The following is a 23,055-nucleotide window of genomic DNA, read 5'->3' on the forward strand; positions in this document are numbered from 1 at the left end:
TAAAAGCAAGACCCACCCAGCTGAGCAGCTAAGCTGGGACAATCTGTCTTTATGTATCTATGGTATGTGGCCTTCCAGAAGGAACTAAGCGGCTTTCCTTGTGTCCCTCAAGCAGTTAACATAACATGTTTGCAATGGCATAACACAAACTCTGCTCCTTGTGTACTTGCATGTGTCATTGCAACGCAAGTATAGCAGGTTGGGGCTTTTGGGGGGACACCACAACGCACATTTCCTCATTTTGCCATAATTGCGACTAGTGCAGACATCAATGGCTAGAACTTCTGTCAAACATTTGGAGCAGTGGTGGGAATTTTTTTTTTACTACCTGTTCTGTGGTCATGGCTTAGTGAGCATGGTGTGGCTTTGTGGGAGTGGCTTTGTGGGCATGGCTTGGTGGGCGTGGCAGGGGAAGGTTACTGCAAAATCCCCATTCCCTCCTGATCAGCTGGGACTCAGGAGGCAGAGAATAGATGGGGGCAGGGCCAGACAGAGGTGGTATCTACCGGTTCTCCAAACTACTCAAAATGTCCACTACCGGTTCTCCAGAACTGGTCAGAACCTGCTGAGTACCCCCTCTGATTTGGAGAGTCAGACGTTCCTTGTTCCTGAGACCAATGCCATTAACAAACCTGGGCTGGTAGGTTTGCTACTAAACTGCCTTTGGCTTCAAGTCAGGAGTGAAAATGCTGAATGTATATTAAGGGTGTGTTAATTCCTCATCATGTTGCCCTGCTTTCAACATCCTTTGAGGTAGGAAGAAGGTGGCCATCATTTTGTATTCCGTTTTGTGCTCAGGATATTTTAACCCACGATTGGTTGCTTTAATGTAGGAGGAGAAAAAAAAATTGAGATAAAAATCTTGCAACCCAATATGTTTATTATCTCCTCTGTAGCTATCAAGAGCCAGGTAACCTCTTGATTTCCAAGCTCCTCCCCACTTCTCCTCACCTGCCTGCCTCCACATTACCACTCCCAGGTCATTGAGCAGCGTTTGGGCAGAGCCAGAGTGCCCTTTATCCCTTCCTGGTGTCAGACAGATAGACAGACTGACAGGCAGACCTTCAATCCCTGGAAGCAAGAGCTTCTGCCACTCTCGGAGGCTGAAACTTCTAAGGTAACTCTCACGAGCATGTCTGCCTACTGTAGATAGTGTTCTTTCTCTGGGACCCATTGATGAGGGATAATCCCTTAAGAATCTAGTTGAGGGTCCTGGGTTTTCTCTTCCATGTACAAGATGTTCTGCATTGGATAGGTAGAAGCTCTAGACAGGTTTGTTCCACCCTGAACATATCAGGATTGACAACTCCTAAGGATCTCATGGAAGACCCATGTTCTCTGCTTCCATTGAGCTTTTATCAGAAGACTTGCCGTGAAGGCATTTATGTTTCCCCCAACCCTCATTTTTCATTATTTCCTGCAGCACCTGTTACCTCTTACCCTCTTATTGTCATCATTATTATGATTATTATTACTCTGTTGTTATACATGTACAGCATCAAAGCTTCTGCATCAAAGGCAAATTTCTTGTAGATTTAATCACACTTGGTCAATAAATTCTATTCTACTCTATTCTATTTTCTATTCTATTCTATTCATTTTCCCTATTCTACTCTACTCTACTCTATTCATTTTCTCTGTTCCACTGACAGAGAACCTTTTTTGGCTCCTGTGCCAAAAGCAGGGGGGAGCACAAGGGGGTCGTATGCAGGCGTGCCACACCCATAATACTATGCACGCAACCCCCCCCCTCTGCAGTCATGCACTCGTGACCAGTGCCCCCACGGTTTTTTTGCCCCCCCCCCCCAGGCTTCAGAGGTTCTATAGCCTGGGAAACAGCCTCCCCCCGCACCCCGGATGCCCTCCAAAGGCCTCAGGAGCTTCCCTGAAGCCTCCAGTGGGCGAAAAATGGACCTACGGGGAATCCAGAAGTTTGAGAATGGTGACTTCTGGTTTCTCTATAGCAGTGTTTTTCAACCTTTTTTGTGCAAAGGCACACTTTTTTCATGAAAAAAATCACGAGGCACACCACCATTAGAAAATGTTAAATTTTTTTAACTGTGCCTATATTGACTATATATAAAGTAATTCTCCCACGGCACACCTTACACTATGTCACGGCACACTAGTGTTCCACGGCACAGTGGTTGAAAAACACTGCTCTATAGGTCCATTTTTCGCCTCTGGAGCCTTCAGGAGGCTTCCCTGAAAGCTCTGGAAAAATGGTCCTACGAGCAAACCGGAAGTTCGGGAATGGAGTTCCGGTTTGCTCGTACAATTGATTTTCACCATCCAGAGGTTTCAAGGAAGCCTCCAGAGGGCGAAAAACAGCCTCAAAAGTAGGTCGAACTCAGCTGGCCAGTGCGTGCATGCGCGCTGGCCAACTAAGAGGACAACACCTTGCATGCCCTTAAAAATGGCTCCGCGTGCCACCTGTGGCACGTGTGCCATAGGTTCGCCATCATGGCTCTATTCTATTCCAGTCCAATCCAATGTTGAAGTAAAATGAATATGCATGTGGCTTTATTGCTCCAAATTTTCTGACTGAGGGTACCTAGATCCCTAGATGCCACTTTTGCTACAAGGGGCACAAAGATCTGCATGTGTAAATCGCTCATGCAGCATCACAAACAAAAGTCCTGCCTTCCTGTGTCCAAAAAGGCATCTAGTTAGCTATTTGGGAAGAAGCAGAACCCAGAAGTCACAAAGTCTGTCCTTGCAGTTTCTTAACTTCCTTATTATCTTAAAGCTTCCCAAAGGTGGACTGAAGGCTAAAACAATGAAGACCTGTTACAGGAAATGGGTATATGTCTAGTGTAATGAAAAGAAAGACTAGGGGTGATATGATAGCAGTGTTCCAATATCTAAGGGGCTGTCATAAGGAAGTCAACCTATTCTCCAAAGCACCTGAAGACAGGACAAGAAGCAGTGGATGGAAACTAATCTAGGGGATAAGCAACCTAGAACTAAGGAGAAATTTCCTGATAGTTAGAACAATTAATCAGTAGAACGACTTGCCTCCAGAAGTTGTGGGTGCTCCAACACTGGAGGTTTTTAAGAAGAGATTGGACAACCATTTACCTGAAATGGTATAGGGATCCTGCTTGAGCAAGGGATTGAACTAGAAGATCTCTAAAATCCCTCTACTTCTGTTATTCTTCCATTGCTGATCTGCTCTTACCATTAGGAAATTGAAGGTACTATATTGGTAATGGCAAACCTTTTTTGCACTGAGTGCCCAAACCGGAACACATGTGCATGCCTCTGCATATGTGCACACCCGAGTGCTGGAAACCCAAAGACCAGCTGGCCAGCTCATGTATGCTGTTTTGGGCTGCTTTTTGGACTGTTTTCAGGTTATTTGGGGGTCCAAAAATGGCCCCAAAAATAATCCACAAAACAGCCTGAAAACAGCCCAAAAAACAGCCTGAAAACAGCCTGGAACAGGTCCAGAAAAGATAAAGGTAAAGGTAAAAGTTCCCCTTGCACATATGTGTTAGTCATTCCCAACTCTAGGGGGCAGTGCTCATCTCTGTTTCAAAGCCGAAGAACCAGCGCTGTCCGAAGACCTCTCTGTGGTCATGTGGCTGGCACAACTAAACACAGAAGGCACACAGAATGCTGTTACCTTCCCACCAAAGGTGGTCCCTATTTTTCTACTTGCATTTTTACATGCTTTCAAACTGCTAGGTTGGCAGAAGCTGGGACAAGTAACAGGAGCTCACTCTGTTATGCGGCGCTAGGGATTCCAACTGCCAACCTCTCTAATCTACAAGCTCAGTGTCTTAGCCACTGAGCCACCACATCCCTTATTTGTTCTAAGAGACCTGCAAAAAACTTCCTAATAGTTACTCTGTGTTCCCAACAGCTGTTACTTTCCTTTTTAAAGATTCACATTCAATGTGACAATTGTTAAGAACTGGCACCTGCAGGCTAGGAGTTGCCAGCTGCTTTTTAATCTTCCCTACACACAAAAATATATGAATTTTAATCTGGCTAATATGCTATAAAATATTTATTTTAATTTAGCTTAATGTTTGATAAATGGTTAAGTTTCAATACAATAGTCAGTTCCACCTGGAGATCCCTCTGCGTTGAGCTGTTTTATTGCAGCATTATATGTTTAAATGAGTATAATAATACCCTGAAGCAGGCTCCCAACAAAATCTTGATATCACTTCAATTGGAAACTTTTATTTCCACTGTTGCCGGAATGCTAGAAATATCACAACAGGAGGACAAATGTTGCCAAACAAATAGAAGAAACAAATCTGCTTGTTCCCAAGCCTTTTATAAAAACATACTTATGCAAATAAAAACTGACCTTTAATACATCCTGTTTGGCCACAAACAGAGCTATCTGAATTTTTTTTGAGTGGCCTGCTGGGTTGCAGATGAACCATTAACTCCTCCAGATAAATCAATTAGTGGCTTGCAAGACTAGAAACAAACAATATCCCCCCCCTCCCACTTTGAAAGTTATTGTTTGGCTCCATGGAACAGACACCTTAGAACGGAAGGAACTTGCAGCCCTCCAAAGAATTTTGGACTACAACTCCCATCATTTTCTTTATCCATCTACTAAGGGAGTGCTTCCCAAACTTGGCAACTTTAAGACTTGTGGACTTCAACTCCCAGAATTCTCCAGCCAGCAGAGTCCACAAGTCTTAAAGTTGCCAAGTTTGGGAACCACTGTACTAAGGGATAATGTCCCTAGGCATAATGAGAACTGCAAATTACCAATAGTTTATTGGGAAGTAATTTCCATGCCTTAAAGCAGCGTTTCTCAATCACTGCAATTTTAAGATGTCTGATGTTTGCTGGGAGTTGAAGTCCATACATATTAAGGCTGCTGAGGTTGAGAAAAACTCCCCACTCCTGGGGGAAGGATACTGCAAAATCTCCAGTTCCTCCCAGATCAGCTGGGACTCGGGAGGCAGAGAATAGATGGGGATGGGGCCAGCCAGAGGTGGTATTTACCAGTTCTCCGAACTACTCAAAACCTGCTGAATTTCACCCCCGCCCCTTAATCCTATCACTCTTTAATCAAACAGGTAGTTTCTCTTTGCAATTGAAAAGGGGGATATATATAAAACAGACTCAGCCACAATTGGCTGTCATACAAACAGCCATCCACATTTATTTTATATGAACTGCCTTTGGAAATGAATAAAGCTGGCTACCTCATTTTTCTAGCCTGCTATCTACCACATAAAGTCCTGTGGGCTACAGACATACAGCCTCTCTGGAACAGTGGCCCAGAATTAACACATCTGGGATCCATTGGCTGGAGCAAAGCCATTTTCCCTAATGGTCAGAGAGCCCTGTATCTGTTGGAAAAACTGAAAGGGTAGCTGCACACATGGACAGAGATGCATATTTACATTTTGACTGATTGCTCAATTCTTTTCCCACTCCTTGTCAGTGCCAGATCCACAAATAAGGTATTGGTTCCTACTTATCTCTCTACATTTCTGGGGAAAGTCCAAAAATCCTCTAATGCCCCCAGTTCCCACCTGTTGTTTTTACAGAAGGAGGGGCCAATGCAGGCCCACCTACTCTGCTCCAAAATAGTCCACCCATCCATCAGGCAGATCCAAACCCAGACGAAAGCAAAATTGCTCCAATTAAAAGGTCTGATACCTGCCTCTGTCTCTTAAAATCAGATATTATTATTTGCTCTAGGGTTGCTGTTTGACTTGGTGCTCAAGGCAGCCGGAAGAAGCAGGCACCAACCAAGACGTGCAATTATCTACAAGCATCTCATCTGGATCTCCATTACTCAAGATATTCAAAACAGTCGAAGGCTGGTCAGCAATTCCAAATTTTATCCTAGCCTGGGCATCGTGAAAGGGTCAGGTACTTTGATTACCTTCTTTAAATGTTTGCTTTGGTGTTTTTATGTTTGCTTGTACAACTTTGTAGCTGTTTGCTAGAAGACTCATGAAATCTCTAGATCACAAAGGATTGTACAAAGTACTGTCCCCTTACTTATTTTGGTTAAAATTGTAGCCAAGAAATTGATGCACGAGGAAAAGGTCTCCATTTAAAAATCAGTCTTTACCTCCTCTTTGACTTCGCAATCCAATGTACGGCTTCTTATACTGCACCAAGCCATATGATTGTAGTTTCATTTTTGCTTAACCTGGTCTGCGAAGGGAATCCCATTGAGATGTATTAAATCAACTTTCATAAACATGACCTTGTGGGGAGGAAAACTCTATGGTTGCAGGTTGACTAAATATCAGACACGTGTAAATATAGGTCAGCTCATATGACCACTTTGAAGATATGTGGTTTTGGGCAGGGGGATTAAAGAAGCAAAACACTATTTTTACCCTGTTCTCTTGTCTAATTGAATAAGTTACTTTATTGATTGGCTATATCCTCCTTTCAAAATTCAAAACTTGAATTCTGTAAATTAGTCATTAATTTTGTATATTAATCAAAAAGAGGCAGAGAGGTTCAAGTCTGAGCCGGTTGAATTGGTGACACCCCCCAAATCAGATCAAAGGAAATTGGATTTTTAATTTAAAGTTAGAGAAATCAGGTCAGGGTAGTGATGTAGAGTCACTCTGTGAGAGGCGGCACATAAATTTAATAAATAAATAATAATGAATATACATTTCTAAAATTCTCAGTGTAGTGCTACATTAGGAATATTATATGCAAATATTAGGAACACCTTACACCAGACTCTGCATTACTTGACAATTCAAAAAGAGATTGAAAAAGAAAAAAAAGATGATTATACTGGGATTTACAGTTATATACCCAAAGGAGAGAAGGGGGAAGTGGCCCAAAAAAAGGGAAATAGCAAAGGTGGGATCAATAGGGAAAGAAGGGGAGGGAGAATTGGGGAGAGATACTAAAACAACAAAATTAAAAAGGAGAAAAAAGATTGGAAAGGGAAAATACAGGAATTTTAAGATCAAGAAAAAGAAAAAAACTAGGCAAATGGGTGGAGAGAAGAGAAGACAACAGAAATGAAGTTCCTGAGAGACTAAGAGAAAATAGTTGAAAGGAGGAAAGAAAGAAAAGGATTTATTAGTAGAATAGAATGAAATTTAATAAATATAGCCAACAATATATATTCAATACAATGTCAGGGATATAGAGTAAACTAGATTTTTTTATCTGTAATATAGATTACTTGTGGATAACTACTTAAATGAAATGTTTATTATATAAAATTAAACTTGAGGATATGTGTTATCAATAGTAAAACAGAATAATAGATGGAAATGATATGTTAAATTTGATTAATTTTGAGAGGCAAATAATGATATTGTCTATATATTAAGAAAAAATTAAAAATTAAGTGGGAGTATATGGAATAAAAATAAGATGACTGAAATGTAAAATGGAAATATGATGCAAAGTGTACTATGCATAATAGAAGATGTAAAAGGTGGGGGGGGTCACAACAACACTTTGATAATAAAAGAAGTTAAGATATGTAACAAAAAAAATATCTTTGCTTGAAGACAATTCTAGATCCAATATCAGGCTAGTTTTAACTTATGAAATCCTTCATGGCTTAGCACCAGGATACTTTCAAATCATCTTCCCATCACTTGCCCCCAGCTCCTGCCCACCTAGCAGTTCAAAAGCATGCAAATCTGAGTAAATAAATAGGTACCATTTCAGTGGGAAGGTAACAGCGTTCTGTGCACCTCGGTGTATAGTTATGCTGGCCACATGATGACAGAAATGTCTTCGGACAATCCTCACTCCCTCGGTAGGAAACGGAGATGAGCACCCCCTTTTAAATCAGAAATGACTGCACAAGGGAATCCTTTATCTTCATCGTCACACAGATAGCCCTCGATTTGCAACAGTTCATTTAGTGACCATTCAAAGTTACGACGGCAGTGAAAAAAATGAGTTACGGCCTCTTTTCACACTTATGACCAATGCAACATCTTCATGGTCATGTGATCAAAATTTGGACGCTTGGCATCTGACTCATATTTATGATGGTTGCAGTGTTCCAGGGTCACGTGTCCATGTTTTGTGACATTTTGACAAGCAAAGTCAATGAGAAAATCCAGAGGTGGGTTCCATGTTCTGTTACTGCTGGTTTGCTCAGTCATGCGCTTCAGGCACGCGCTTACTTGATGCGTGCTGCCCGCACATGCACAATAGTAAAAAATTGCTTCTGTGCATGCGCTGAAGCAAAAAACAAGATGGCGCTGCTATAGGTGCTGCCGATAGAACCGGTTCGTGGGTGTGGCCGGCTGAGTTACTACCTACTTGGCCGAACCGGTCCAAACTGGTAGGAACCCACTTCTGGGGAAATCAGATTCACTTAACAATTGTGTTACTAACATAGCAACTGCGGTGATTAATTTAACAACTGTGGCAAGAAAGAGTGTAAAATATGGCAAAATTCACTTAACAAATGTTTCACTTAGCAGCAGAAATGTTGGGCTCGATTATTGTTATAAGTCGATGACTACCTGTATTTTCCATATGGAGCCTTGGAGAGCTTTTTTGATTGTGGCAGCATAGAAACGTGTAAAATAGACAAATAATTATCAAGATTTAGTTACAAGCAAAAATGGATATGAACTTTGAGGAAATAATTGAAACGTTCGTTGTGCAAGCCCAAAGCCTTTGAGATCCTTCAAGAATCCTGTCCAGAACAAATGCTGAGAAGGTCTCTCCTACTGCACTGGTTGAGAAGAGGACAGGATGTAGGTCCTCTTGCAAGTTTTCTTCTTAACCCGTCATGGCAAGGATTTCTCTACAAATAGCCATCTGTTTCTTATGAAACCCTATTAGCCTTAGTAAGACCACACCCAGAGTACTGCATCCAATTTTGGTCTCTATAAAAAAGATGTTGAGACACTAGATAAAGTGCAGAGAAGAGCGAACAGCATGATTAGGAGACTGGAGATTAAAACATACGGTTACAGAAACTGGGCATGTCTAGTCTAGTGAGAAGAAGGACCAGGGGAGACATGATAGCTGTGTTCCAATATTTGAGGGGCTTCCACAGAGAGGAGGGGGGGGGTCAAGCTATTTTCCAAAGCACCTGAAGGACAGACAAGGAATAATGGACGGAAACTCACCAAGGAGAGATTCAACCTAGAGATAACAATAATTTTTCTGACACTGAGAACAATCAACCAATGGAACAGAAGTTGCCTTCAAGAAGAGATTTTAAGATTTCAACTGGAAGCTTTTAAGAAGAGATTGGACTGCCATTTGCCACAAATGGTGTAGGGTCTCCTGCTTGGGCAGGGGGTTGGACTAGATGACCTACAAGGTCCCTTCTAACTCTGCTAATCTATTAAGATCTGTGGATAAATGCCACAGCTCTAAGACTGATTCTCCCTCAGGGTTCAGAGTTTTTTTTTTCTCTTTCAGTGCAGGCCCCTGTTGATGGACCAGCGGATTCTGAGATCCCCTCTGGCCAGATTCTGCGTGGCTTGGCTCTCCCTGCAGGCCATATGCCGTTTTGCCCAGGGTGAGCCGCATGACTTGCTGGCTAGCGAAGTTGCTGGGCCTCCGCTGGAAGACGCCACCCAAGAGCATGGTTACTACCTGCAGCAATTGTTTCGGCAGTATGGTGAGAACGGCACTTTGTCCTTCGAGGGCCTGACCCGCCTCCTGCTAAGCCTGGGGCTGGGGAAGGTGCAGGTGGTGGAGATTGAACACGAGGAACTGGGACACGGTCATGTCTCCCATCTGGACATCCTTGAGGTGCAGGAGAACAAGCACCTGCACTCCCACTCGGCACTGGATCACATCAGCAAGACAGAGCACGGGGCCAAGACTCAAGTGGAGACTGTCACCACCACCAGGTGGGACCATTTTAAAGATTGGAAACATCTAGCGGGCAAAAATGGCTGCACTGGGGAGGGCTTGTCCATTGATAAAATACCTTTCCAAGTTAGCATGGGCAGTCCCCAAAAATCCATTTGTTGGAAAGTAAATGGGAGGGTTCTTTCCCTCCCCCCGTAGCCTTTCCAGAGGATTTCAGGCAGGGGTGGGCTGCTGGGGGTTTGCAGGGGTTCAGGAGAACCTCTAGCTAAGATTCTGTGCAGTTCGGAGAACCCCCGAATCCCACTCCTATCTGGCCCCGCCCATCCTGCCCCTCCCAGGAGTCACCATGCGGCCCATTTTGGAGGCAGGTAAGTGCAGGGGGCGTGTGCAGTGTCTCGGGGAGGGCACAAACAGGCCTACCAGACATTTAGAAAGAGCGCCTTCTCCAGAGGGCCTCAAAAGCCCAGGGAGGTAGTTTTCACCTTCCTGGAGGCTCGAGAAAAACCTCCAGAACCCAGGGAGGGCAAAAACGCCCCCTCCCAGCCATGGTGCAGGTGGCCGACTAGGCCACGTCCACCATTGCCACACCCACCCAGCAACCGGGCAGAGAATCCCTTGCTAAATTTTTTGAACGCCCACCCCTGGAATTTTGCCTTGTTGTTCTGGGCAGGTTGGATGTACTTCCAAACAAAGCATCTGGACCTTGTTTGTTTGCTAAGAATACCTCTGTGGCGCCCAGAGATAAATCAAGCTGGTGCTAAGGGTTGGTTCTTTATTTCCCGCTGCTTTATTTATTCTCAAGGAAAGAATCTGGATAACATGTTAAAATCAGGTGGGGCAGAGACCCAACCTGGCAAGTGCCAAGCGAGGTCTGTGACAAATCAGCCATCCTGATTCCGACAGCGTAAGGGAAAGATCCTTTCGTCTGTACACAATGGGAAATTGCCAGCGCATATTTCCATTGAAGAATGAATTAATTAAAGCATAGTGTTTGTTTGTGTTCTTGATCGGCAGCTAACATCTTGCACAGCTTCTAAGCCCAAGCAAAATAAACATATTGCTAGCATCAGCATTCTGATCTTGCTGAACCAGGCAACCTGCTGAAATGGGGCTGTTGAAATATTTCTTGTCTTTCAAGAAGCCGAGAGCAGCAATAGTAATAGGCCTGCTTCAACCACTGCAAGAGAAAAAGGAAGTGAAACAGCAGCTCCTCTGTCAGCCATTGATTCAAACAATTTGGGCTAACATTACATTGGGGGGAAAGAGATAAATTCAGAAAAGATAGAGGTAGTCCTCATTTAGCAACCACAACTGGAGTTAGCAACTCAGTCATTAAGCAATGCAGTCACTAAACAAAACTGCTACCATGCTTATGATCTTACTTCAGTGGTTTTTTTGGCTTTACAGACCTCTATAGTCTGTGAAGGAGAGAACTGGTCACAAGGTTATATTTTCACCACTCTTGTAACTGCCAAAGCCGCTGTACAGCAGTCTAAACAAGGACCACATATGTATTATTTGGTTAGATTTTATAATAATAATTAAGAAATGTCATGAAAGGAATGCAATGCACTGATTCTGCTTTCGACTAGGAAATCTCTAATGTCTGTTAGCCACAGACATTTGCTAACTCTTAGTCCAAACTGCCCCACAGGATAGTTGTGGGGAAGAACAGAAGGAGGGAGAGCTATGTACATCATGATAAACTCCAGGAATGAAAGTGAGGTATACATTGAAAATAATAATTATCTTCAAACCTGCAGCTTTGTGTGTTTTAGTTCTATTTCTCTTAGTTCATTTTTCTTCTTCTGATTACCTTCAGGGAGATTTAGTTAGCCTTACAGTATCAGAAAGCTTTCTTAACCTTTCAGTGAAATCTTTCCCTGTTGAGTTGGTGATGATTTCACGTGTCCTTCAGCCCAGGATTCTCTCCGCTGGATCCTGAACGCCATACCCCGGTTTCTCCTACCATCCATGAGGTCAGCCATGTCCTCAAGCCCAGCTTTGGGCAAGGCCGAGGGAAATCTGACAAGGAGAAAGAGGGGAAAATTTTAATGTCTCCCCATGGACATTCAAAGCTGAACTTTCTGGAGGGAGTCATTGCCTTGGATCATTCTGTCTTCAATCACCTGCATGAAGATGTAAGAATTGGAGAGCAGCAAGTATACTCACCATCTTGGGCTGGCAGGGAAGCAATTATGCTTTAAGGGATAAGTGTTGGTGGGAGTGGGGAGATTACAAGTTGTATTTTATAGACTGAAAGATAGAAAATTAGTCAAGATTCTTTGTTATACTGGGCCCATGTTCCATTTGGAAAGAACTCATATATGTGCTTGAAATGGGGCACTCACAGCTCAACACTTATGGATGGTAGCCAGTGGTGGGATTCAATTTTTTTTACTACCAGTTCTATGGGCATGGCTTGGTGCGGGTGGCTTGGTGGGCATTGCAGGGGAAGGATACTGTGAAATCTCCATTCCCTCCCCACTCTAAAGGAAGGTTACTGCAAAATCCCCATTCCCTCCCCACTCCAGGGGAAGGTTATTGCAAAATCCCCATTCCCTCCCCACTCCAGGGGAAGGATACTGTAAAATCTCCATTCCCTCCCCACTCCAGGGGAAGAATACTGTAAAATCTCTGTTCCCTCCCTGCTCCAGGCGAAGGATACTGTAAAATCTCTGTTCTCTCCCCACTCCAGGGAAAGGATACTGTAAAATCTCCATTCCATCCCCACTCCAGGGGAAGGATACTGTAAAATCTCCATTCCCTCCCCATTCCAAATGAAGGATACTGTAAAATCTCCATTCCCTCCCCACTCCAAAGGAAGGATACTGCAAAATCCCCATTTCCTCCCGATAGCTGGGACTCAGGAGGCAGAGAATAGGTGGGGGTGGGGTCAGAGGTGGAATTTACTGGTTCTCCAAACTACTCAAAATGTCCACTAGTGGTTCTCCAGAACTGATCAGAACCTGCTGAATACCACTTCTGATGGTAACCTATACATGACCTTCAGGCTGCATCTGGTCTTCAAGCTAATGATTGACAGAAACTTGGTTATCACCAGCTATCCCCCAAAATAGATGGCTAGAAGGGACTAGTCACACCAATGCAACCAGACATCTGTTTTCAAAAGCCATCCTATAAAAACAGCTATGTGCCCATCCTTATAGTCACATACAGACACCACCACACTCACGTACAAAACACAATGTTGCACAACTGGCGTAGAATCCTACCTCTGCTTTTCAGGAATGCTGAGTTTTTCTGTAGCTCCCAGAGAAAGCACAACATATTTCTGATTTCCCACACTATTTCTGTTACTGTAATTCCCCTCCCAAGCTGGGCAATGGTTTTTTTCCCCCTCTGCTCAGGAGTATCTCCCCCGTAAACAAAAAATTGGATAATGGATAATTGTAGTGGAAGTGTGTTTTGTCCTGGTTGGAGAAGGGCCACAAGACCATTTTAGTCCCATTACTCATTTACTCATTACTCACAATAAACAGCCTTCTGGGTTCTTCTTCTCTCTCCAGTGCCTCAATGTGTCTCAGCTACTTGTCAATTTTGGCATGAATACCGTTTCCAAAATCACTCCAGAACAGTTCACCCTGCTGTGCCCAGCCCTGCTCTACCAGATTGATAGCCGTGTTTGCATCCAGCACTTAGACGATGTGACTTTCGACACGGCCGGGAATTCCCTCTGGATTGGTAAGCCCTTCCGCCCTTCTCAAATCACGTCTCCAGTGAGGTTGGCCTGGATGAGAAGCAAGAGGCGGAGTTAGTGATGTCACGGGAGGAGACATGGTCAAAACTGTCCCCCTCCATTTTACTGGTAGTCCTCAACTTATAACAGTTCAGTTCAAATTTACAACGGCACTGAAAAAAGTGACATGACTGTTTTCACACTTAGGACTGTTCCAGCACCCCCATGATCACATGATCAACATTCAGGTGCTTGACCGTTGCTGTGTCCCAAGGTCACGCGATCACCTTTTCCATCCTTCTGACAAGCAAAGTCAATGGGGAAGCCAGATTCACTTGAACAACCGTGTCACTAATTTAACAAATGCAGTGATTCGCTTAACAACTGTGGCATGAAAGGCAGTAAAATAGGGCAAAATTCACTCAGCAAATGTCTCGCTTAGCAACAGAATTTTGGGGCTCAGTTCTTGTCCTAAGTCAAGGACTACCTGTACAGCTTGAAAGGGAAGTAGGAGGGGTGGGAGAAGCAAAATGTTTCCAGGCCCAGCCTTGAAGACACCCAAGTTGGGACATTCATTGTGGGTGGCTCAATCAATGATGTGAATTTTGAGGCAGGATGTTTATTATTGTTGTTTGTAGTTTGAGGAAATGTGTGAGGTTGCAGTTGGTTTCCTATTTCCACTTCTACCCTTAATTTATCAAAAGGAGTAGCTGAAGATTCTGGGTGGGGCAAATCGTAAATTGGGTGCTGTGGGAGGGGGCACGTCACGGGGTGGTCACACAACCTTCTCAAGAGAGTATATTTTGTTAGAAAAATAAACAAAATGAGTAATATATTATAAATTTGAACACAGGGTAGACATTGCAGAAGGTTCAATTTATTGCTATATAAATGCAGTAGTAATGTTAGTTTGTGCTCTGCTTTTTTACCCCTCCCTTTTCCCAGGCCACAATTCCCTCCGTCATTCAGCATGGCTTCCTTTCAGCTTTCAGTTCTTTCCTTCTTCTTTTTTTACCGTTTTCTCTAGTCTTGTAAATAACTCCAATTTCTTTGGGAAGCCCCCACTGCTGCATACTTATTTAAAATAGGTAAAACAATATTCCACACCCTCCCTTCAAGGCCACTCAAATTGTTCCTCAGAAAATCCTTAAGAGAAAACGTCTCCCAAAATCATACTCAAGTCTCCATTTGTCCAAGTCTTTATTCATTACTTCTTGATTCAACTTTTCTTTCACCAAACTGGCTTTTTCCCAACATCCTTGGCCTCCAACCTATTTTCAAGGAGTTATTTTAAGAAGATATTTACCGCATTTTTCAGACTATGAGACGCACTGGACTAGAAGACTTAGAGGAAGACAACAAGGGAAAAAAATAGTTTTCGGCTTCTGCACATCATGTTTGTTGTTGCTGGCCCCCAGAAGCACTACAGGCCAAAACCAGGCCCATTTTTGGCCTCCTGAACCTTCCACGCATCCCATTTTCGCCACAAATGTGCCCAGTTTTGGGCTGCAGAGTGCTTCTGGGGGCTGGGGAGGGCAAAAATGTGATGCAAAGAAGGTTCAGGAGGCAAAAAATGGGTCCATATTCGGTCTATAAGGCGCACTGAAATTTCACCCACTTTTTTGGGGGGGGGAGTATGTCTTATACTTCAAAAAATACAGGTAATTACTTGTGCCTTCACTTCTCTCTTGTGAAGAAACTATCACTTGTAATCTGTAGAGAGAAAGTATTCTAGTCCTTGCATCCCAGGGAAGTGTAGCTAATAGGGTCACAATTATGTGTAACATGCTAGTTTTAGAGCTGTGTTTCTTATTCTTGTCATTCTCTATGCTTTCCACAGGCCTGGGTTGGGGATTTTTGGCTATCACCCTGACCAGCTTGCCCTCAGCACTGGCCATCATCTTGGTGCCCCTACTCAGTGGAGAAATCTTCCAGTTCCTCCTGACTTTTCTGGTGGCGTTGGCTGTGGGGACATTGTGTGGGGATGCTTTGCTGCACCTCTGGCCACATGTATGTACCACCTCTCTTTCTTCCATTTGGGGTACAATTGTCCACAGGTAAGTGGGTACCATCCAACCATCTCAACCTCATACAGGGAAGCCCACCTAAGATGTTGGGTTTCTGTCCTCTTCACATCATTCTCATCAATATCTTGTCCTCTTTCATCCCGTTGTTTTTAATGAAGTATCTCCTATATTTCAACTCAGTGAATACTCCTTGGGACTTGCTGGTTTGCCTCTCTTTTAGTTGTTTTCTTGACAACAGAATTTCCCATCATTAATGCTATTGTTAAACTCAGTGGGACTTGCTCCCAGGTGATTAGGATCAAAGTGATGCCAGAACCAAACAGTAGAGCTGAACTCCTGTCATGTTTCCATGAAGAACAAATGTGGGGATTTTTGCTCAGATCTTTCCAGTCCTATTTTAAGGTGGTTTAACAGGATTAATCCCTGTTCTGAATTCTTGATTTCTCTGCTCAGAACAATTGTTTTCATTCAGGCACAAGTGAGCTCCCACGGCTTGCTGTCCTCAGAAGAAGATGGCATTCTGAAGGGTCTAAGTGTCCTAGGAGGCATTTACTTTCTCTTCCTCACTGAGAATCTCATGGGAACCCTCAACCAAATTCGTGCAAAGTGGGTAAGAGGTGCACTGGATTATAACACTCCTCAGGGCAGGAAAAGATTCATATATATTCAAATATATCATATTCATATGCCTAATCCAAGTCAAACAAGCAAAAATGTCATATATGCTAAGGTTTCCCCTAGAACCATGATGGCAAACCTATGGCATGCATGCCACAGATGGTATACAGAGCCCTCTCTGTGGGCACACAAGCCGTTGCCCCAACTCAGCTCCACCACACATATGTGCGCACCTCCTGTCGCCCAGCTGATTTTTGGGTCTCTGCCATGCATGTGTAGGGGGCGGAGTGCATGTGGGAGATGCACGCACATGTATGGGGGCAGTGGGGAGATATGTACATGTGTGGGGCCGAGGGCAGCATGGGGGGGCGGCACCCCTGTAGCCTGTTTGTAGTCCCAGGAAGCTGCAGGGAAGCCTACTAGGCCTAAAACAGGGTGCAAGGAAGGTGAGGTGCCTCCCCCTCCCCATGGCCCATTTTTGGTCCCAGGAGGCTGCAGGGAGGCCTCCTAGGCCCAAAATGGGGTGCGGGGAGGGTCACACACACATGCGTGGGGAGCGAGGGGGGGGTCACATGGAGGTCACACACACATGCGCAGGGAGCGGTGAGTGTCACATGCACATTGCATTATGGGTGCGGGCGCATGCTCTCACATACATGCGTGCTTTTGGCACGCGATGACAAAAAAGTTAGCCATCACCGACCTAGAACGAGAAAATACATCTCTGAACTATGGGCATGTTATACTTCTGGCCTCCACTACAAGGAGACTATCCTCTGGCATCATTAGGATGGGGTTCAAATCTCAACATGCTTTTAAAAAAAGTTTTGCTTTTACTGGACAGAAACGTACTGCTGGAAAGCAACCTGAGCAATCGTCTACTAAGGTGGATGAGAATGACACAGAGAGGACATTGCATAGTGAGTTGTGAATTACTTAGTACAGTACTTCAAATCCATATTAGTATTTTGGTATGCTTTACATTCTATTTTAGCAGGGAAGATGTGTGTCTCCTAGAAATCTGGTTTCAAATGAATTTATGTGCCATGGTTCAATGATTATAAAACTTTGAGCCCACTTGAATAAATGCATTTTAAATATATAAAAATATGTATTTGAGTGGAAGGTCTTTTCTAAGACCTCTTTCTTCCTTCTGTCCAGCTATTGGATAGATAGCTGAAAATTGTCTCAGCAATCAGTATCTAGCATAAGCACTGTTACTAGTTGTCCCTTCGGAATTGTGATTCAGTTTTGTATCTAGCTGACATCATGTACCTGACAAGAAGCTCTTAGTTTTAGATAAAGTTGCCTAAATTGTGAGATGGGCAGTAAATAAATTTGATAAACAAAAAGCCAAATAAATAAATAGTTAGGTTTGAGGAGGTTTTTAGAAGCGAATCTGTGAATTCAAAGACATAGAGCAAGGAACAGCAATAAATATATTTAGAACTGAGAGAAGAAACAAAAATGATTTTGTAACACAAAGACACTAATATGTTTTCTGTATTCCACAAATGATCAGAGATTATTATAGAATGCATCCCATAATTGTGAAGGGCCATTTTAATTCGGTAGATAGAAGTACTGAATATGGCACAGGACCAGACGACCTACGGTATTGCCTTTCCCTAAGGACATTTATCCATCTACCAGGTCAAATAGTATGGGCACAGTCCATTGGTTCCTTCCCTCAAATATTGTCATCTAATGGGAACTAGGAAGCATGACTTTTCATGGCAACCCTTGCCCTATGGAACATCCTTCCACCTGAGGTTTGGCAGGCCTCCACCTTTTAATCTTTTGTAATGTCTTAAAGACCTGGATTTTCCCCAGGCTTTGGAAGAAGATTAGATGATAGCACATTAACACAGATTGGTGCCATATTTTAAAAAAAATGTTTTCTGTTTTAACTGGTTATGTTTATAGTTCTAAAAATCATTTAATGTGTTTTTTAATCTTTGATTGGGAGCCACCCAGAGTTGGCTGAAAGATGGGTGACCATATAAATGTTTTAAATAAAACAAGATGGCCAGAGAGTGGAGCTAGTGGTAGAGGACAGGCAGCATCTGTTGTAGTCCAGAATCTCTAAAATGATCAATTGCCATCAAGTACAATCAAGTGAGAATACTGTTCTTCACCAGCAAAATGGCAAGAATCTGACCTGTGTCTTTGCTCTGTCTCTCTAGATCCTAATGGATTGCTAGGTGGATCAAAGGTCTAACATGTTTCCCTGAAACTTAAGTGCCTTTATTCAGGAGTGCCAATGGCGGCCTGAGCGCTCTGCCAGTGAAAATGGGCTCCCAAGCTACGTTTTTGGCTGCAACGGCCTCTGCCAAGCGAAAACAGAGATTGGGATGGCCACGTGAGCCTATGGGCCAGATCTAAGTGCCCCACTGGCTGGATTCGGCCCCCAGGCCTTGATTTTGACCCCCTTGCTCTAGAGAATGTGCATTGTTTGGCATGTTCTCAGTTTCCTAGGCTCTCAGTCACACGTTCTAAGATCTTAAGACGTTAAAGAGGCAAGTTAAACAGCTTCTTTTTTTTTCTTTTAATTTGGTCTAAACTTTTCAGGTGCTGAATTGCAGAGTCTGAGAGTGCCAGAAGAGGACACTGGAAATGTATATGGCGAAGTCCAAGACTGCTCCATTCAAATTCGCAACTCAGAAGATCACAGGACAAGCCTGGAGAAGCAAAGAGAAGAGATAGATCACCATGGTCACTCCCACAGCCCAGCTGGGACTCTCAAGGCTGGGATAGCTGACATCGCTTGGATGGTTATCCTTGGGGATGGGGTACACAATTTCACAGATGGATTGGCAATAGGTCAGTGATTTCTAAGCACGCCTTGCTCCCATCTTGCGACAGAAACGCAAAATATCTCCTTCTCGCAGAACCTTTTCTCAGGACCTTAAGGTGGCATACCTAGCACTCCCTCTTCCTGCTTTTCCTCTCCTCCATAACCGTATGAGGGAGGCTGGGGTGAGAGGAAGTGGCCATCCCACAGTCGCCAGGGAACTTCTATGGCTGAGGGTGACCTAGAACCCAGAACTTCTCCCTCCTAGCCCACACTGCTACACCACGTAGGTTCTTTTTGACTTACATGCCTTGCTACACTGTCCTTCTTCTCTAGGGGCTGCCTTCTCGGATGGACTCTCCAGTGGCTTAAGCACTATGTTGGCAGTCCTCTGCCATGAACTTCCCCATGAACTGGGTGAGTGAACAGGGGGATAATCCTGCTTCAGGGTTATCCGATCTTTTTGCATGTCTTGTTTTCAAGCTGGCCCAAAGCACCATGGAAGTAAAAGTACCGTGTTTTCCCGAAAATAAGACAGGGGACTTATTTTCTTTTGACCCCCGAAATAAGTCCTTGGCCTTATTTTTGGAGAGGTCTTATTATTTTTGAGGTGCAGGAGGCGGCGAGCGTGGTCACCTCATGGCTGCTGCTGTGTTGCAATATTTTCAGGGATGGCTTATTTTCAGGGGAAGGCTTATTTTAGCGCATGCACTCAAAAGCCTGATTGGGCTTATTATTTGGGGAGGTCTTATTCTCAGGGAAATAGGGTAATCATCCCTGCCATGACAGGTTCATGCCTAGACATTGCTGGCTTTTAGAGGAGTTGAGGTAGCCGTAACGTTCTCTCTCTTTGGCAGGAGACTGTGCTGTCCTAATCCGGGCGGGCATGCCACTCCGATGGGTGCTGTTGTTTAACCTGCTGTCTGCTTTCCTGGCTTATTGGGGCATGGCGTTAGGGACAATTGTCAGTCAGAGCACTTCCCAAGTCACTCCCTGGATCTTTGCCATCACAGCTGGTGTTTTTCTTTATGTAGCTCTGGTTGATATGGTAAGGCCCATGTTTCATTTCTCTCTGTATGGTACAAGTCTTAATTTATTTATTTTGACCTGAACTTTTCTTGAGTGGTGGGTATATCCGTAAGTCTTCCCTAATTTTACGTTTATGGTAGCAATGAAGAAAGAGTGGTTGGCACCAGAGGGCTTAAGTGCACCCACTGAACTTTGTAAGCCTCTCTACTCCAAGTCCAACCATCACAATGACACTTGGAGACCAGAGAATGTTAAATGTTCCTTCTTACTTATTGCCTTCCTTCCTTATCCTTCTTTATGGAAAGCACAAATTGGTGTTTTAGTCTAACAATCCTATACTTAAATTGGGAGAGAGAAAATGATGTCCAAATTCCAGGGGGATTAAAATGTTTTTCAAATCTAAAGGTTTAGCCTCAATGAAGCAATGGGAAGGGGACATGCACAATTTGAGGATTTTTTTGATCCTTGGTGCATCTGATGCTGACTTCTACCTACTTTCATCTGCTGTAGCTTTTCAAGATCAAGGGAGGTTCAAGGGGAAATATGAGGTCAAGTTTCCCTCTGAATTCAGCATCTTCTCTCTGAGATTTTAAACCATTTATTTGGAATATTAATGTTTCCTCTTATCCCCCAAATACTATAGAAGTGGATTACCAAAGCTTTTGGGTAGAAAACAGAATCTGGGTGCTTGTAATAGAACAGGAAAGGTAGATCTGTAACTTCAGACATTTGCTTCTTATTGTTCCTCCCTTTATAAAGGTAAAGGTAAAGATTCCCCCCGCACATGCATGCTAGTTGTTTCCGGGTCTAGGGGGTGGTGCTCATCTCCATTTCAAAGCTGAAGAGCCACCGCTGTCCAAAGACGTCTCTGTGGTCATGTGGCCAGCATGATTAAACGTTGAAGGTGCACGGAACACTGTTACCTTCCCACCAAAGGTGGTTCCTATTTTTCTACTTGTATTTTTACATGCTTTTGAATTGCTAGGTTGGCAGAAGCTGGGACAAGTAACGGGAGCTCACTCCATTATGCAGTGCTAGGGATTCAAACCACTGAACTGCTGACCTTCTGATCAACAAGCTCAGAGTCTTACCCACTGAGCCACTGCATCCCCTTCCACCCTTTATAGATTATAGGGAATGAGAATAAATCTAAAAGGATATGTAGGGCATCTGTGAGGAATTAGGGCTTGTGACTCTAAAATCCAAACTGCAGGTAAATTTCAGAAACATGCCTCCTAACCTACATGGCACTTTCCTTAGAAAACATCTTGAAAATCTCCTGGCGCATGAGTGGCCCTATGAATGTTTTCCACGAGGAAAACACCCAGTACCAAATTGCTTAAGGATGCAAGTAGCCCAAAATTTCAATGTTTTGTTTTTGCATTTGCTGTGGCTGACTTCTTACGGGCAAAGATCCTGTCAGTTTGTACTAGACTCTGAATGCTGCCAAGGTGATAACAGCTGGTTGTTTTTCTCTAGCTACCCGAAATGTTGCAGCGGCATTCTACCAGCAGCAAAAAAAGATCCTGCAGACACTTCCTTCTCCAGAACCTAGGATTTCTCAGTGGAGGTGGCCTTATGCTCTGCATTGCTCTCTTCGAAGAACACATCAGTGTCCGCATGAATGAGTAGGGCATTTCAAAAGGAATTCCCAGCTGCAAGGCAAAAAGCACTCCCGGCTCCATTGTCAGTTATGACTGTCTTCTTTCCTGGAGCTGAAAAGGCAGCTGTAAAATCCTTTACTGCAATTGAGTAATCCAAGGAAGTTGGAGAGGCGAACAAAAGAAAGTTTGGGAGAGTGGGACAAACTCTTTTGCTGACTGCCCCGATCCTGTGTTGATGAGTATGGTGGCAGTAAAACTTTGTGCCATGAAAATTTATGTCTTGATTCAGCCTGCTTGACGTTAAAAAATAAAGCAGGTTGCCACTAAAATTAGCATGCTGAAAACCCATTATGTTTTGTTGAATGGAAGAGGGGGCAAGTTGTCTTAGGAGAGAATGGAGCTAATTTAAATGTATTGTTTTAACATAATGTAAAATTATTTTAAAAACCGTACCTATTCTAGGTTGGTTCTAGTACGGTACCAGGTACTCATGGTTCCTACTGCATTTTGGTTAAATAAAGGTTTTAAAAGCAGCAGTTATCCCAGGTTAGAAATCTGGGTCTTCAAAGACACAAACACCCAGTTAAACCTGAGGCAGCATCCAAGAGGAGCTTGAGAGTAGTTGTCTGTGATGAGAAGGGAGGACTCCTGTAGGTGTGTGCATAGGACAAATATAGAACAGAGAAGCTAGATAAGGGCCACCTTTTTCCAGCTACAAGAGGCAGAAACAGGAAGATGCTCGGACACCAACCCTGCATTAATGTCTCTTCTGAAGGAATCTAAGAAAGTCCCAGCAGGAGAAGCAATAAAAGCCCTTGCTAAAAGGGCAGATGAAACTTGTCTTTCAGTTTTATTTTTTCAGTGGCATTCCTTGACACTACCGGCATTCCTTGACACTACCGATAAGAATATCTGATAAATGTTTCTGCTGGGGGACACTTCATAATACACTGCGTTAAGGTTGCTGGAGGCAACGGGGAAGAATCTCAATCTCTTAAATCGGGAAACTTCCAAAGTCTCCAGCACAAATTGTAAAGAACAAGACTTCTAAGATGTCAAGGAAGGGGCCAGCAGTGTCGGAATAAATAACTGCAAAAGGCATGAAAGATAATACATTGTACTTGAGAGGCCGCCTACTGCCAATTACCTCCACTAGACCGATCTGATTGCATCGATTAGGCCTCCTCCGAATTCCATCTTCCAGCCAGTGCAGACTGGCAACTACCCGGAGGAGAGCCTTCTTGGTGGCTGCTCCGACCCTCTGGAACGAACTCCCCATGGAGATTCGGACCCTCGCCACCCTCCAATCTTTCCGCGCCGCTTTAAAGATCTGGCTGTCCCGGCTGGCCTGGGGTTAAGATTTTAACCCCACCCGAATTGTGTGACTGTTGTGCCTTCTTTTAATATGTTGTATTGTCTCTATGTTTGGAATAATGTTTGTCTTGCCCCCCTACCCTTCTGAATTGTGAGCCGCCCTGAGTCCCCCCAGGGAAAAGGACGGCATACAAA

The 23,055-nt window shown here is 43.7% G+C and overlaps 1 protein-coding gene across 3 annotated transcripts; it reads left to right on the plus strand.

Annotated features, from left to right (window-relative positions):
- The first annotated feature begins 1,000 nt into the window (after positions 1-1,000).
- Positions 1,001-22,382, plus strand: SLC39A5 (solute carrier family 39 member 5). 3 transcript variants are annotated; one of them, XM_014060701.2, is made up of 12 exons: positions 1,001-1,117; positions 5,686-5,859; positions 9,376-9,812; positions 11,693-11,915; positions 13,305-13,479; positions 15,315-15,484; positions 15,974-16,111; positions 16,964-17,039; positions 18,691-18,942; positions 19,250-19,330; positions 19,771-19,961; positions 21,422-22,382. In XM_014060701.2, the coding sequence occupies exons 3-12, from the start codon at positions 9,391-9,393 to the stop codon at positions 21,572-21,574; spliced, it is 1,881 nt and encodes a 626-aa protein (XP_013916176.2). In that variant the 5' UTR covers positions 1,001-1,117; positions 5,686-5,859; positions 9,376-9,390; the 3' UTR covers positions 21,575-22,382. The 3 variants fall into 3 exon arrangements, with proteins under 3 accessions (XP_013916176.2, XP_013916175.2, XP_087566536.1); XM_014060700.2 differs by lacking the exon at positions 1,001-1,117 and having other exon boundaries at positions 5,602-5,859; XM_087710410.1 differs by lacking the exon at positions 1,001-1,117 and having other exon boundaries at positions 5,602-5,859; positions 9,381-9,812.
- The last annotated feature ends 673 nt before the right edge of the window (positions 22,383-23,055 follow it).

The sequence above is a fragment of the Thamnophis sirtalis genome, unplaced genomic scaffold (genome assembly GCF_051295495.1).
Source record: "Thamnophis sirtalis isolate CommonGarterSnake01/CBP01778 unplaced genomic scaffold, rThaSir2_p1.2 scaffold_3, whole genome shotgun sequence".
Classification (NCBI taxonomy): Eukaryota; Metazoa; Chordata; class Lepidosauria; order Squamata; family Natricidae; genus Thamnophis; species Thamnophis sirtalis.